The sequence below is a fragment of the Miscanthus floridulus genome, chromosome 8 (assembly GCF_019320115.1).
Source record: "Miscanthus floridulus cultivar M001 chromosome 8, ASM1932011v1, whole genome shotgun sequence".
NCBI classification, from domain to species: Eukaryota; Viridiplantae; Streptophyta; class Magnoliopsida; order Poales; family Poaceae; genus Miscanthus; species Miscanthus floridulus.
In genome coordinates, this window is record NC_089587.1 from 181,261,428 (window position 1) to 181,275,534 (window position 14,107).

A 14,107-nucleotide genomic window follows, 5' to 3' on the forward strand; every position below is an offset into this window, starting at 1 on the left:
ACAAATAAATAAAAGAAGAAAACTAAATTAGACAAAAAAAAAAGAAACGGACCTCACAGCCGTTCTCAGGAAAAGATAGATAGTAATCAAGACTGGGCTATCACAAAACAAAATTGCGTACAAGGTATCAGTGGAGAGAGAGATCAGCTATTTTTTGAGGGGGGAGAGAGAGAGAGATATTACTTTGACTGGCCTGTCGTGGCCTGGTGCTGCTCCGTAGCAGGCCTGGTGTCGCAAAAAAAAATTGCAGACAAGGGTGGGGAGAGAGCGTCAACTGGGCTGGCCCGTGGGCAGCGCCATCGCAGGCCTGGTGTCGCGCAATCACGAACGAGCGCTACCAAGCTGTTCGGCTGATCCACTCTCCCCGTTTCAGCTTGTTTCGACTTATTCTCTCTCATATGATACTATTAAATCATCCAAAATCAGTTGAAATTGGATCAGCCGAACAGGCTGAAACCTATATGAAATTGGAGTGTTTCTCGTCTCATCGACGTTAGATATTTTTTCAATCAATTTTCACCCTATTCTTTAACTCAGGGCCCATTTGGATCATCAAATCAAAATCTAGATAGTAGACAATGATTGTGAGAATCAATCTAGATTCTAAATAATACAAGCAAAAATTCTAAATGCCCATGGGTTCTTCAGCATTTTTTCATCCAGCTAGGGCAAAATTGTCTTGACTTCTCAAAAAGAGCCAAAATCATCTTTTCATACAAAAATCTCCCAAAAGCTCATGGGAGAGGAGATATTGGGATTATGGCCTTGGATTGCTCAATATATACTAGAATCTCATAGCTCTCCTGTTTGGATCGGCTTATGTTCTTTTGCTAGATTGTAGAATTAAAACCGGATCTAAACAGACCCTCAGTTTCCACACGTCTGGTCAACCTGCTATTCTCCATGCCCGTTGAGATTGAGCCGCTTCGACGAATTAGACTGGGGTTTTAAGAATTTAGAAAAAAAGGTACATCGAAAGAAGATGGTTGCGACGCTTGATAAGTAAAGCGAAGGATAACTAGTGGAAGAAAGAGGGTCAGTTTGGGAAACCTAGCTCCAACAGCTAGCACAACAACATATTTGGTGGCTCACATGAAGAGTGCAGAGCGGAGGCACCGGGTGCTGTTTTGAGCGCTATAGGACTATAGGAGGGGATTTGGTGTCTCACATGAAGAGGGCAGAGCAGAGGCACCGGGTGTTGTTCGAGCGCTATAGGACTATAGGAGGGGATGGACTATTTTATATTTGTTCTCTTTCTTGCTTTTTGAGCATTTGATGCCATTTTGTTTTCATAATCCATTTTTAGGGATTTTAGTAGTGTCTATATTCCAATTTTAAGGACCAATTTCTATCTAGGTAATTTTTTCTTATCATTTTAGAGAAAACGTTTTCTCTTCTTCTGTTGACGATTTTCTCTTACCTTTTACATACATTATTTTCCTTATTTTAGGATTTGGGTTTTTTTTTCTCTTCCTGAATTTTATTTTAAAAATGTTTCTCTTCTTTTTTTAGGGGAAAAACTTTTCTCTCTTTTTTTTGAGAATTAAAACTTTTCTCTTCTTAGATGTAATGTAACAAGCCACTGAGCACTGGTCCACTGGAATAAGGTGGTGTTTAAATCCAGGGACTAAAGTTTATGGGTGTCACATGAGATTGCTTGATAGTAATAATAAAATAAATTATAGAAGTTCTCAGTACTCCGCGGGACGAATTTATTAAGCCTAATAATTTCGCCAGCAGCACATGTTACTGCAGCTTTACTGTAGCACCACATTGTCAAATTATGGACTAATTAGGCTTAAAAAATTCATCTCGCAAATTAGTCGTAATATGTGCAATTAGTTATTTTTTAGTCTATATTTAATACTCTATGCATGTGTCAAACATCTGATGAGATATGGACTAAACTTTAGAGTAGGCCTAAAATTACAACTTGCAATTGCAAGCAGTTTTTGGTTGGGCACCGGTCAGCCAGATTGGGCTTGGCCCATACGGAACCCAGACTATTGAAGTAGCCCAAACCCCAGAACACGCTCCATTACACTGACAACGGCGGCCTCACGAAAGCTTAGCGCCCTAGTCCCACCTGTCAGCTGCTGTAGCAAGCAAACTGACATCACCCGCATCTCCTAGACGCCGTCCCCAACCTCTCCGTCCCGCGCCGCCGCCGCCCGTCACTGTGCTCGCGATCTCGCCGGCGGCCCCAGAGGACTTGTCGCGTGCGCGGCCATGGCATCGCCACCGCCGGCCCTCGAGATCCTAGGTATCCTCACACATCCCCTCTCTTTCCTCGCCGTGTTTGCCCCATAATATCTCGCGTTTGAACACCGCCCGTCTGACGGAATGCGCCAACCGCGCAGTTCGCGAGCCCGACGGCTTCACGGTGTGGTCCGGCCCCCCATACCTGCCGGGCACTACCAGCCCGCCGCAGAGACTCCCCAAGACGGCGTGCGGCGCCACCTCTTTCTCCACTGACGGTGCCCGCCTCCTCGCGACGGTGGCATCGGCCTCGGCCACCGTCTACGACTGCTGCACACTCGCCGTCGTCAAGTGCTTCGAGCTCCCGGGTCTCCTCGCCGCCGCGCTGTCGCCCACGGGGGCCTATCTGCAGACCTTCCAGAAGTCATCCTCGCCGCAGGAGAAGAATGTCACGGTCTGGCACGTTGACACAGCTGCTGCTCTCTACCAGCACTACCAGAAGAGCATGTCTAAGGCCACCTGGTACGTGTTGCTTGGGCTCTCGTGACACTGATAAATTATACTGCCTGTACTCTTTTTGCTTCATTATGCTTCTAGAGATGTTAATATGTAGGTATATTTTGTAGCATTTAGCGTCTTATTACTCCTGATTTATCGGATGAACATTTTATGGGAGATAGTGGCAGACACTCGCTTGTTAACTACATCCAGCACATTTGCTATTGCAATATTTCGTTAAGTCACTGATGTCATATGGTAGCTATGTTTGAATTCTTGCACAGTTGTATACACATCTATCACTGAGGTTCCTATCAAGCTGGATGATGCTTCTTTTGGGAGACTGGCAAAGAAACAAAACTGTTACTCGATTTTAAAGATATCTCCTAGCACCCGATCCTTAGTGATTAGATTGGCTACTGATTAAGCTTTTTATCCTGGTTCCTGGATTTGAGATTCGAACACTACCTTCTGCCACCATTCTATGTGGATTCTCCATTAGTTGCACACATGAGATTAGGCAAAAAAGAAACCTGAGACAGTATAGGAGGAAGTATCTATAAATTCGATTTAGGCTTAATTTGCGTAAGCATGAGACACATTTGAGTTCTTTTGATGCATGATATGTTGATTGAACCCGCAGGCCAATGGTTCAGTTTTCTGCGGATGAATTGGTCGCTTGCCGGATGATGCCTAATGAGATACAATTCTTTGATCCAAAAGATTTTGCAAAAGGGATTTTGTATAGGATAAGAATGCCTGGCATAGCTACGATGCAGCTAGCAACTGCACCAGGATCTCATGTTGCTGGATTCATCCCAGAGGCTAAGGTCTGATTTGTTACATTTTATTTAGGTAATTAGACTGTGTTTCTGCAAACTAGTTTCACAAGGTTACTGATCTATTTCTCTCTCCGGTTTCGAGTAGGGTGTTCCAGCTAGTGTTCAGATATTTTCTTGCAACAAGGACGCACAAAATCAAGTTGTTGCTCGCAGGAGCTTTTTTCGTTGTTCCACTGTTCAATTACACTGGAACAAAGGGTCCACTGGGCTTCTAGTTCTTGCTCAAGCCGACGTGGATAAAACCAACCAGAGTTACTATGGTGAAACCAAGTTGAACTACTTGACAACTGACAGGGCCTTTGAAGGAATTGTTCCACTTAGTAAGTTCTTAGGTTTTGACAATATTTATCCTTTAATTTCTGGTATCTTACCCTATCATGTATTGGCAGAAAAAGATGGGCCAGTCCATGATGTGCAGTGGTCTTCCTCTGGCTCTGAATTTGCTGTGGTTTATGGATGTATCCTTATATTTACTGTCTTCATATGCAATGTAGAATTTCAGTGTTTAACCTTTTATGTACCATTTGTCCTTTTTAAGTGCTCCTTAACCGTATCTCAGTTATGCCGGCCAAGGCAACAATATTCAACAAGAAGTGCAACCCTCTTGTTGAGCTTGGTGAAGGACCTTACAATACGATAAGATGGAACCCCAAAGGACGATGTATCCTCTAGAATAATTTGATCAGTCAGTCTTGTGTGAAAATGTGGTGGGCATATCTAGCTGTTTCTATCTACGAAAGTTGGGCTAAGCCATGCTCCCTCTGTTCTTTTCATAGGGCGTATTAGGATCTGGATAACTCTTTACAAGTATTCTTTAACTACTAATTTTTATTATGAAAAGCTAGCGCTACAAAAATAACATTATTTTAAAGATGTCAAATACACATCTATTGATATAACTTTTGCACACTAAGCGTGCATATATTTGGACTAATTGTTAGTTACAGTTTAAGAAATTTGACCTTTTCAGATCCTAATACTCAGTATAATAAGAAACGGAGGGAGTATATACATCTTATGAAACCTGTTGCTTTTACAATATCCTTGACCGCATTTTCTCGACCAGTCGTTGTATTAGCAGGATTTGGTAATTTGCCTGGTGATATGGTATATTTCTACACCAAGCAATTTTTCAGCATTATTCTTCACCCTGAAAATTTATAATATTGCCTATTTCATCTGCTTAACTCTTAAGTTTGGTATAGAAAAAACAAAGATAAACTACAAAAGCAAACATGCCTTAATACCTGTAAGCATCTACAAATAGTTGCATTGTAGCTCACATGGTATTTTCTGCCCAGGCGTTCTGGGATTATTCAGAAAAGAAATTGGTAGCAAAAACAAAGGCAGAATGTTCTGTCACAAGTGAATGGTCCCCCGATGGTTGTCATTTTATGACTGCTACAACAGCGCCGAGGCTCCAAATAGACAATTGGTATGTTTACTGTATTTGGCAATTGGCATATTAATGGACATAGTTAAATGCCCTTACTGAATGGAACTGTTGTTGCAGTATAAAAATATTTGACCACAACGGATCTCTGCAGTTTAAGAAGATGTTTGAAAGGCTGTATCAGGTATACCCTCAACATAACTTCTTATTTTTTATCCTATTCTGTTCCTAAACTGTAGTAACATGCTGAAATTTATAGATAAATATGCACTCTCACTCTATATTTCTGATTATTATTTTTGAATCATTCAGGCTGATTGGAAACCTGAAGTACCTGAAAGATTCGGTGACATTGCTTACCTGACAACATCCTTGAGTACCTTAAAGATTGAAGAAACAAAAAAACAAGGTTCTGGTATTCTCATAGATTCCAAGTCAATCTGTTCTGATCAATTGATATCTTCCCTTGACTTCCTTCTATAGTTTCAGCACAAGGTTCCAAGGCAGCACAAACATCAAGCAAGGCCCCTGCAAATACAGCACCGAAACCTACAGCATACCGCCCACCTCATGCTAAGGGTTCTGCAGAACTTCAGGACAAGGTACAAGCTTCTATCTAATAACACCACCATGGTTCCGTTTCAGAACTGGGGTGTTTGGTCTTTGGTTGGAATGGAATGTGAAACTGAATGATTTGGTCTATTACCATGCAATTGCTCCTCGTCATGGTGCCGCAACAACAACAAAGCCCGTTAGTCCTCCAAGCAAGTTTGGCTAGATCTCCATATGAGTGGTTGGATTTTTTACGTTGGTTTGTCAGGCCTATCACCACCCTCCTTTACCTGGGATTGTGGCCGGCTATGCTGAAAGTGAAAGTTGAAACAACACAGGCTAGATCTTGTCAGTGTCAATAGAATAAAAGAGGAATGTGTCTCATACTTAATAAATCATATATGGTGGGGCGCCTTTGGTGTCCCAGCATAGCAGGTCCCAAGCCCTGGTAAAGGAGGAGGGTTGTGTTAGGCGTGGCGAGCCAATGTAAAAACTTAGCCACTTTAATGGAGATGAAACCCGAAAGAAAATCGTTGGGGCGTAACCCTCTTAGCGACGCGCCATATCGGAACCCGGGTATGGTGTTAAATGGGCAAGGGCCGGGTCGTCACCCCCGTGACGCGCCGTGTCGTGATCTGGGCATGGTGTCAAGTAACCAAGGATCGGGTCGTCGCTTCCTTAGTGGCGCGCTACATCGGCGCCCGGGTGTAGTGAAAAATGAGCAAGGGTCTTCGCATCTGAGTCGACGGGTGCGAAGGGTAAGGAAGCTAGTCGAACCAACTAGGATCCGTTTAGGTAGTTGGAATGTAGGGTCACTTACTGGTAAGTTAAGAGAATTAGTTGATACCGCGACTAGGAGGCGTGTAAATATATTATGCGTTCAAGAGACTAAATGGAAGGGTCAGAAGGCGAAGGAGGTGGACAATACAGGTTTCAAGCTTTGGTACACAGGGACAGTCGCGAATAGAAATGGAGTAGGAGTTTTGATTGATAAGAGCCTCAAGAATGGTGTGGTGGGAGTGAGAAGGCAAGGAGATAGGATTATCTTAGTCAAGCTTGTCGTTGGTGATATGGTCTTGAACGTAATTAGTGCGTATGCCCCCCAAGTAGGCCTCGACGAGAGTGTTAAGAGACAGTTCTGGGAAGACTTAGATGGCATGGTTAGAGCTATACCTAGTAGTGAGAAGCTTTTTATAGGAGGAGATCTTAATGGGCATGTAGGTACTACAAGCGCAGGTTTCGAGGCAGTTCATGGAGGTTTTGGGTATGGTAGTAGGAATCAGGAGGGGGAGGAAGTTCTGGACTTCGCGGTAGCTTTTGACCTGATGATAGCCAACACTTTCTTTAGAAAGAGAGAATCTCATCTAGTGACCTTCAGTAGCGGACAACACTGTAGCCAGATTGACTTTGTCCTCGCAAGAAGAAAGGACAAACGAGCATGCTTGGATTGCAAGGTGATACCAGGAGAGTGTGTTGTTTCTCAACATAAGCTTTTGGTGGCAGATTTTCGTTTTCAGGTACGGGCCCGTAGGGATAAACAAGCTAAGATTGAAAGAACAAAGTGGTGGAAACTGAAAGGGGAGACGTCAGAGGTATTTAGGGAAAGGGTTATCAAAGAGGGCTCTTGGAAGGAAGAAGACGACATAAACAACATGTGGGACAAGATGGCAACCAACATTCGGAAGGTAGCCTCAGAGGTGTGTGGAGTAACCAAGGGAAGGGGACGCGAGGCTAAAGATACTTGGTGGTGGAACGAGGAAGTCCAAAGGGCTATTAAAGAGAAGAAAGAATGCTATAGACGCTTGTACCATGACAGGAGTGTGGACAACATAGAGAAGTACAAGGTGGCAAAGAAGACTGCAAAACGAGCTGTAAGTGTGGCAAAGGGTACAGCGTACGAGGATCTTTACCAACATCTGAGTACGAAGGAAGGAGAGAAGGACATTTATAGGATGGCTAGGGTTCGTGAGAGAAAGACACGGGACTTCAACCAAGTTAAGTGCATTAAGGATGAAAGGGAGCACCTCTTGGTGAAGGAGGATGAGATCCGACATCGATGGCAAGAGTATTTTGACAAATTGTTCAATGGTGAGAATATGGACACAACATTTCAGTTGGATGACTCTTTTGATGACACCAATAGGCGCTTTGTGCGGAGAATCCAAGAATCTGAGGTCAGAGAGGCGTTGAAAAGGATGAAAGGAGGTAAGGCGATGGGACCGGATGGTATCCCAATCGAGGTGTGGAGATGTCTCGGGGACATAGCTATAGTATGGCTAACCAAGCTGTTCAACCATATTTTTCGATCGAACAAGATGCCTGATGAGTGGAGGAGAAGTATATTGGTACCGATCTACAAGAATAAAGGGGATATTCAAAGTTGTACGAATTACCGGGGAATTAAGTTGATGAGCCATACTATGAAGCTATGGGAAAGAGTAATCGAGCATCGCTTGAGAGCAATAACGCGGGTCTCTATGAACCAATTTGGTTTCATGCCCGGAAGGTCAACCATGGAAGCCATTTTCTTAGTAAGACAAGTTATGGAGCGGTATAGGGAGAAGAAGGACCTACACATGGTTTTTATTGACTTGGAGAAGGCTTATGATAAAATACCAAGGAATGTTATGTGGTGGGCTTTGGACAAACATAAAGTCCCAACGAAGTACGTCGGGCTCATTAAGGACATGTACAACAATGTTGTGACTAGAGTTCGAACAAGTGATGGAGACACGGATGACTTCCCGATTAGGATAGGACTACATCAAGGGTCAGCTTTGAGCCCTTATTTGTTTGCTTTAGTGATGGATGAGGTCACAAGGGACATACAAGGGGACATCCCTTGGTGTATGCTTTTCGCGGACGATGTAGTGCTAGTTGATGAAAGCCGGACAGGAGTGAACCAGAAACTGGAGTTATGGCGGGAGACTTTGGAGTCCAAAGGTTTTAGACTCAGTAGAACTAAAACTGAGTATATGAGATGTGATTTCGGCACTACTACTCGGGAGGAGGAAGATGTTAGTTTGGAAGGTCAAGTAGTGCCTAGGAAGGATACCTTTCGATATTTAGGATCAATGCTACAGAGGGACGGGGATATTGATGAAGATGTTAGCCATAGAATCAAAGCAGGGTGGATGAAGTGGCGGCAAGCGTCTGGTGTCCTATGCGACAAAAGGGTACCACAGAAGCTAAAAGGCAAGTTTTATAGGACGGCGATTAGACCTGCTATGTTGTATGGTGCAGAATGTTGGCCTACGAAAAGACGACATGTTCAACAGCTAAGTGTCGCGGAAATGCGTATGTTGCGTTGGATTTGCGGTCATACAAGAAAGGATCGAGTTCGGAATGATGATATACGTGAGAGATTAGGGGTAGCGCCAATTGAAGAAAAGCTTGTCCAACACTGGTTGAGATGGTTTGGACATGTGCAACGGAGACCTCCAGATGCACCGGTGCGTAGCGGAATCCTAAGCCAGGACAGTAACGTGAAGAGAGGCAGAGGAAGACCGAAGTTGACTTGGGTAGAGGCAATAAAAGGAGACTTGAAAGGATGGAATATTATACCCAAAGACTTAGCCTTAGATAGGAGTGCTTGGAAGACAGCTATTCACGTGCCTGAACCTTGATTGCTTCTGATGGGTTTCAACTCTAGCCTACCCCAACTTGTTTGGGACTTAAAGGCTTTGTTGTTGTTGTTGTTGTTGATGCTGGCGTTTACCTGGGATTGTAGTTTGCTGTGCTCAGATAATTCTATTGGTTGTTGTTCCAGCTCATTTGAGAAAATTCTCATTGTTTGGCAGTATAAGAATATTGACTTATCATGTTTTGGTGCATTGCAGCTCTTTGGTGGACTAGCTCCTGCAGGGTGAGTTTCACATTCTTCATTCACCTTTTCTTATGCCTTTTTTTTTTGCATCGACAGATAACTCACTGACCTTAACAATGTAACAGGGGGGAGATGAGCAAAAATGCATTGCGAAACAAGAAGCGCAGAGAGAAACAGAAGGAAAAGAAAGCTGCTGAAGCGTCAGGCTCTCCTGCTGATGAAAGTTGATCTGTGCTGGATTTGTTTCAGCATTTCCAACCACCGAATATAACAGACAGTGACAAATGATTTCTTTCAATCTGGTGGAACGGCCATGCACCAATTCACGTTTACACTGTATGAAGCTCTTCATAGTTTGGTGCAGACAGTCGGTTATTTTTTCAGTGTTATACTGAATTTGTATAACCATATCGAAGAAACAGAAAAGTGAGGCTATTTCATATTTTCATGTGCTCTCCTGTTCTGTCGATGGATTCATGATCATTGTGCTAGCAATGTCGCTATTGAAAGGACGATAGTTTCATGGGCATGATAGTTCTTACAGAATTTCCTACAAAACATTATCGTACACTGTTGCATTTGCATGGTAAGTGTAACTTTGAAGCCCTAATGTCCTAATTCTAACCAAAAAAAAAAAAAAAAACGTATGGCATGGCAGCTTGCTAGCTGATTAGCCGAGGGCTGAGGCTTGTGGCAAGAGATCTGCAGTCCTCAACAAACATGTGCATAGAAAGAGTTAGTAAATAATCCTTCACCCCTCGCAACACATTTCGTGTCACAGTTGAGAGTTTTGATCCATCCGATGCAGCACAAGCTATCACCGTCGTCTGATTGGCAGGTTACAGTCTCAAAACACGGTCCCATCAACTACAAAATTGCCAAGAATTCACTCACTTTCTTCATACTTTTAACAAGCCAGAGACATACCCGATAAAGAACAACAAAAAAAAGGTCCAGGCGACAGGCGACCTTACTCCGCTGCACTAGCCCACGTTCCTATTATGCATTCTGCAATGGGTCACAAAAAAGGGGGGTGGGGGGGCTGATGATACCCCATCAACTAAGACTCCCGAGCATGGGGACGCCAGTTTCCCCTGCAAAGCTCCTGCATAAGATGCACGAATTTCTGAGGCTGTTGCCACCATGTAGGTTTTGACACAGCTGATCTCTCATATTGGTCCTCTTCTGAGCCTTCCTTCTGCATGAAGCTCTCGGAGAAGTTGTGCCACTTTTGCATGGCACGCTTCAGTCGGGCAGTCCTCTTACCAGTGACGAGATATCTGGTGTAGTCCCTGGCAAGACGGTAAAGCTCCTCCCCTCTGATTATGTGGATGTACTGCACCATTAGAAAAAATACAGTGATTTAGCAGCCATCCTGGAGGGTTAATGTTTGTCGCTATGATAAACACAGATGCATACATTTGAATTTCGTAAGATCTGGCTATAACAAAATTGTAAAGGTAATTCATATCATAAAGGGACTATAATCATTTTGTACCTAAGTGTCACATGTACAAGCAAAAAAACCTAAGAGCATGAAGTTTATTGATACCATTCTGTCTTTTTCATAAGCAATGGTGTTTCAGCAGTCTATGATGCCCAGTGCTAACTTATCAAATAAGTATTCCAGGAAATGCAGAAGAAACAAGAACAAAACAATTACCACAAGTATGAAAGCAACAGTGGCTAAGATAACTTGGACTACTTCATCCAATGTTTCCTTGAACGATTCATCATCGGGGCCACCAGAACCACCACTGCCCCCACGGTGATTCCCATTCCCTCCGCCTCCACCAGACACTTGTTCTCTCAGTTTAGCCACCTGCTCCTTCAGCAAGTCTTGTATGGGCCGGGGCTTTTTTGCATCAGCCATAGCTTTCTTCAAAGATTCCATCAAAGGCTGCAAAAAAGCGATATACAAGATCACCAACCTATTAAGAAATGTAAATGCACTCTGCTAGCAGAACCAAATGTATGTAAATGTTTTTGGGGATTGAGACTTTTCCTATATATTTGGTTTCTTGACCAAGCCAGCTATTCCTAACATGTACCCTTGATCTGTGTTTAAATTCAATATGGTAGCCTAACATACTCCCTCCATTTTAGGTTTGTCCTAAGTCAAACATTCCTAACTTTGACCAACAACTTAAAAAATATAGTTTTAAATAGTTGAGAATAACCCAGCAGATTATAATGACTTCCAAAAACAACAGAAGTAATCCACCTAAAGGAGTATGACAAAATTCTGAAGCGAGACGAGTAAGTTTACTTTGATCCACCAAACATATCATACACTAGTTCAATTTAACAAATATCTAAGTGCACAGTATGGGCGTATGTCACATGCAAATAAAAATATCACTCTAACCATGTTTTACTTAATTCAACAATATCAAGTGCACTGGTGGCATTCATAAATTTTGGCACCGACAAAACATCAACTTTGTTTAATTTCATCCACCAACTAAGCTACCAAAACTGGCCTTGGACAAAACCTATGCGCGACCAAAATTTTGGTAATTGTCAGTGAATCCACGGTAACAATATCATTTGACACGTATTCAACACAGCTCTGGAATCATATCAAGAAAACAACACAGCTATGCATTTTTGCATGATAAATTTATAAGAAATATCAAGCATAAAAGGAAGGCCTTAGAAGCTACTTACATCATCAGTAGTGCCAGGGTTTCCCTTTCCACTTAAGGCACATACAGGAGTAAGCCTTTTGTGGCTAGCAGCAATGAGAACTAGCCTTGGGTACACCTTCTGTTGCAGCTTGTGGAATCCGAGAGCATGTGAATATAATGGATACAGACATGTGCTCCCAAGGCCTGCTATAGGTTTGTTCACAATGATCCTACTGTGAGGCTTGCAAGTAGTGGCTTGGAAGTAGCTCATCGTTTCCTACTTCTTGAATAATTAACTAGAACCAAATCTGCAGATTCACATTAAATGTAAGAATTTCAGAAATTGCGAGGAAAATGCCAATGCCTCAAAGGCAGTATAAAAATAGATAACAACAGGATCTAATGCATATGATGTGGGTTGTGTGTTTCTGTGTTTGTGGGGGTGGGGACAATGTTTTTTTTAAAAAACCCAACTAGTTGGCCAAGATTTGGATAGCTTTCCTTCTTAATAGAATTTCAATCAACTCTCTCTCTTTCAGTTATATAACTAAGAATATGCATGATCCAGTTTGGTTTTCTACCTCCCTCAAAATGCAAAGAAAATGGGGAAAAAAACAATTCATGCCTCGGAATATAAAGTTTCCTGAGAATCTGTTGGTAAGCTGACCAATAACCAGATTAAATGCAATGGAGCCAACCTTGGCAGAAATCATATGAACTTCAATTCCTCATGTTCATGCGCTACCGGTACGAGGGAACCCCGTTCTGTATGACAGATCCTTATTGACACTCAAACCAAAAATAGAGACAGTGTACGCAACCATTGACATGATGACACTACAAAAAACGTCAAGGAAATCTACGTGATAACCTAAATATAACAACAAAATTGAAAAGAGGAAATGGAAGCATCACAACTAACTTAAGGTGAAAAAATACCACATCTGACATTCCAAATAGGAATGACATGAGTAAAAAGTGGCATAAGACTACCTGCAAAGGGAATAGCATGTGACATGGGTTCGGTTGAACCCCCAATATGCCTAAAACAATCTTCACCTGCCTTGGTTCCAATGCCTATGGGATCAACTTAGATCAATTTTACATGCCCTTAAAAATTGGCAACTAGCAAACTTCAGCATGCCCGAGCACATTTTGGTTGGTTCATTCATTTCTCACAACGATTTCAGCAAATTTAAGGCAAAGAAAACGTTAGCCGGGAAGCCTTATTCTGCTTCTTAATTTGCCAGAAGTTGGTGACACAAACACCTCTTCTTCATTCTCTTATCTCACCTTGATTGATTACTGACTGCTCAGGGCAAATCAAACTCCAACTTTCACATGTAAAGCACAGTACATCAGAGGCGGGCCCAGTAGAGAACATGGGTGTACACATGTATACACCCAGTAATTTTTGGGAACAAAATCGAAGTTACCAGGCATAATTGAAATTTGATCATGTCCGAATATAAACAGGCAAATAGCCAAATAACTCAAGTTAGGGTTCGAGAACTCGGTTTCGCGCAGCAGGAAAGGAAGGGAAGGGAAGGGAAGGGAAGGGAAGAGAAGGGGTCCGCATACTTGTTGGGTGCTCGTCGCCGGCGAAGGGACCGTCGAAGGAACAGACGAACGCCTGGGTACCTGGCGTAGGGCGGCGCCGGTCGCCCAGTCGTCGCCGCGCGAGAGAGAGCGCGCGCGCGCACGGGGTGAACGGGAGAAGATAAGGCGAAGGGTGAACGGGCTGCTTGGTTAGGTTCTGCAGAAGACAAAACTGATTGTCTGTTTAAAGTTTGTTAAGTAAACTTTATATATATTTTTTATTATTAATTAGAGTAATCAATAAGTACTTCCTCTGTCAGAAAAGAATGCAATTCCAATCCTCACCGGTACATAAACATCTTTTTCACTACTTCAATTAAAAGGCACAGCTCCTACCATTTCTTTCAAAAAAAAAAATCGCTCCATCCAAAAAAATAAAATTTTAACACAGTATCAAGTTAAAGTGTCTCAAATTTAACTAATTATATATAAAAATATATAAATAGTTATGACATCAAATAAGGGTATGGTTGGGTACAAATGGCTAGTAGTTAGTTGGGCTAAAAATTAACTCAAACTAGTTGAAGACTTGTCTAAAAAATTCGTCCACCTATTAGCCCTCTTGTCT

The 14,107-nt window shown here is 42.5% G+C and overlaps 2 protein-coding genes across 4 annotated transcripts; one reads left to right on the top strand and one right to left on the bottom strand.

Annotated features, from left to right (window-relative positions):
- The first annotated feature begins 1,973 nt into the window (after positions 1-1,973).
- LOC136477654 (uncharacterized) lies at positions 1,974-9,773 on the top strand. 2 transcript variants are annotated; one of them, XM_066475887.1, is made up of 13 exons: positions 1,974-2,263; positions 2,361-2,721; positions 3,341-3,527; positions 3,625-3,859; positions 3,929-3,997; positions 4,099-4,200; positions 4,606-4,646; positions 4,841-4,974; positions 5,053-5,116; positions 5,245-5,341; positions 5,422-5,534; positions 9,324-9,349; positions 9,436-9,773. In XM_066475887.1, exons 1-13 carry the CDS (start codon positions 2,230-2,232, stop codon positions 9,536-9,538), a joined length of 1,566 nt encoding a protein of 521 aa, XP_066331984.1. In that variant the 5' UTR covers positions 1,974-2,229; the 3' UTR covers positions 9,539-9,773. The 2 variants fall into 2 exon arrangements, with proteins under 2 accessions (XP_066331984.1, XP_066331983.1); XM_066475886.1 differs by having other exon boundaries at positions 1,977-2,263; positions 5,416-5,534.
- A 412-nt stretch (positions 9,774-10,185) lies between these two features.
- Positions 10,186-13,694, bottom strand: LOC136477656 (uncharacterized). 2 transcript variants are annotated; one of them, XM_066475889.1, is made up of 5 exons: positions 13,522-13,694; positions 12,639-12,777; positions 11,981-12,248; positions 10,974-11,210; positions 10,186-10,646 (listed from the first exon to the last, which is right to left on the bottom strand). In XM_066475889.1, exons 3-5 carry the CDS (start codon positions 12,209-12,211, stop codon positions 10,371-10,373), a joined length of 744 nt encoding a protein of 247 aa, XP_066331986.1. In that variant the 5' UTR covers positions 12,212-12,248; positions 12,639-12,777; positions 13,522-13,694; the 3' UTR covers positions 10,186-10,370. The 2 variants fall into 2 exon arrangements, with proteins under 2 accessions (XP_066331986.1, XP_066331985.1); XM_066475888.1 differs by lacking the exon at positions 12,639-12,777.
- Between the last annotated feature and the right edge of the window lie 413 nt (positions 13,695-14,107).

What these genes read in the sequence shown, in the direction of transcription:
- LOC136477654 (XM_066475886.1), top strand. Translation starts at nt 2,230, where the DNA reads ATGGCATCGCCACCGCCGGCCCTCGAGATCCTAG. An exon ending in AGGCTCCAAATAGACAATTG is followed by an intron (nt 4,975 to 5,052) that starts GTATGTTTACTG and finishes CTGTTGTTGCAG; the next exon opens with TATAAAAATATTTGACCACA. An exon ending in TGTTTGAAAGGCTGTATCAG is followed by an intron (nt 5,117 to 5,244) that starts GTATACCCTCAA and finishes TGAATCATTCAG; the next exon opens with GCTGATTGGAAACCTGAAGT.
- LOC136477656 (XM_066475888.1), bottom strand. Translation starts at nt 12,211, where the DNA reads ATGAGCTACTTCCAAGCCACTACTTGCAAGCCTCACAGTAGGATCATT. An exon ending in ACCCTGGCACTACTGATGAT is followed by an intron (nt 11,211 to 11,980) that starts GTAAGTAGCTTC and finishes GCTTTTTTGCAG; the next exon opens with CCTTTGATGGAATCTTTGAA. An exon ending in CTGTTGCTTTCATACTTGTG is followed by an intron (nt 10,647 to 10,973) that starts GTAATTGTTTTG and finishes CTAATGGTGCAG; the next exon opens with TACATCCACATAATCAGAGG.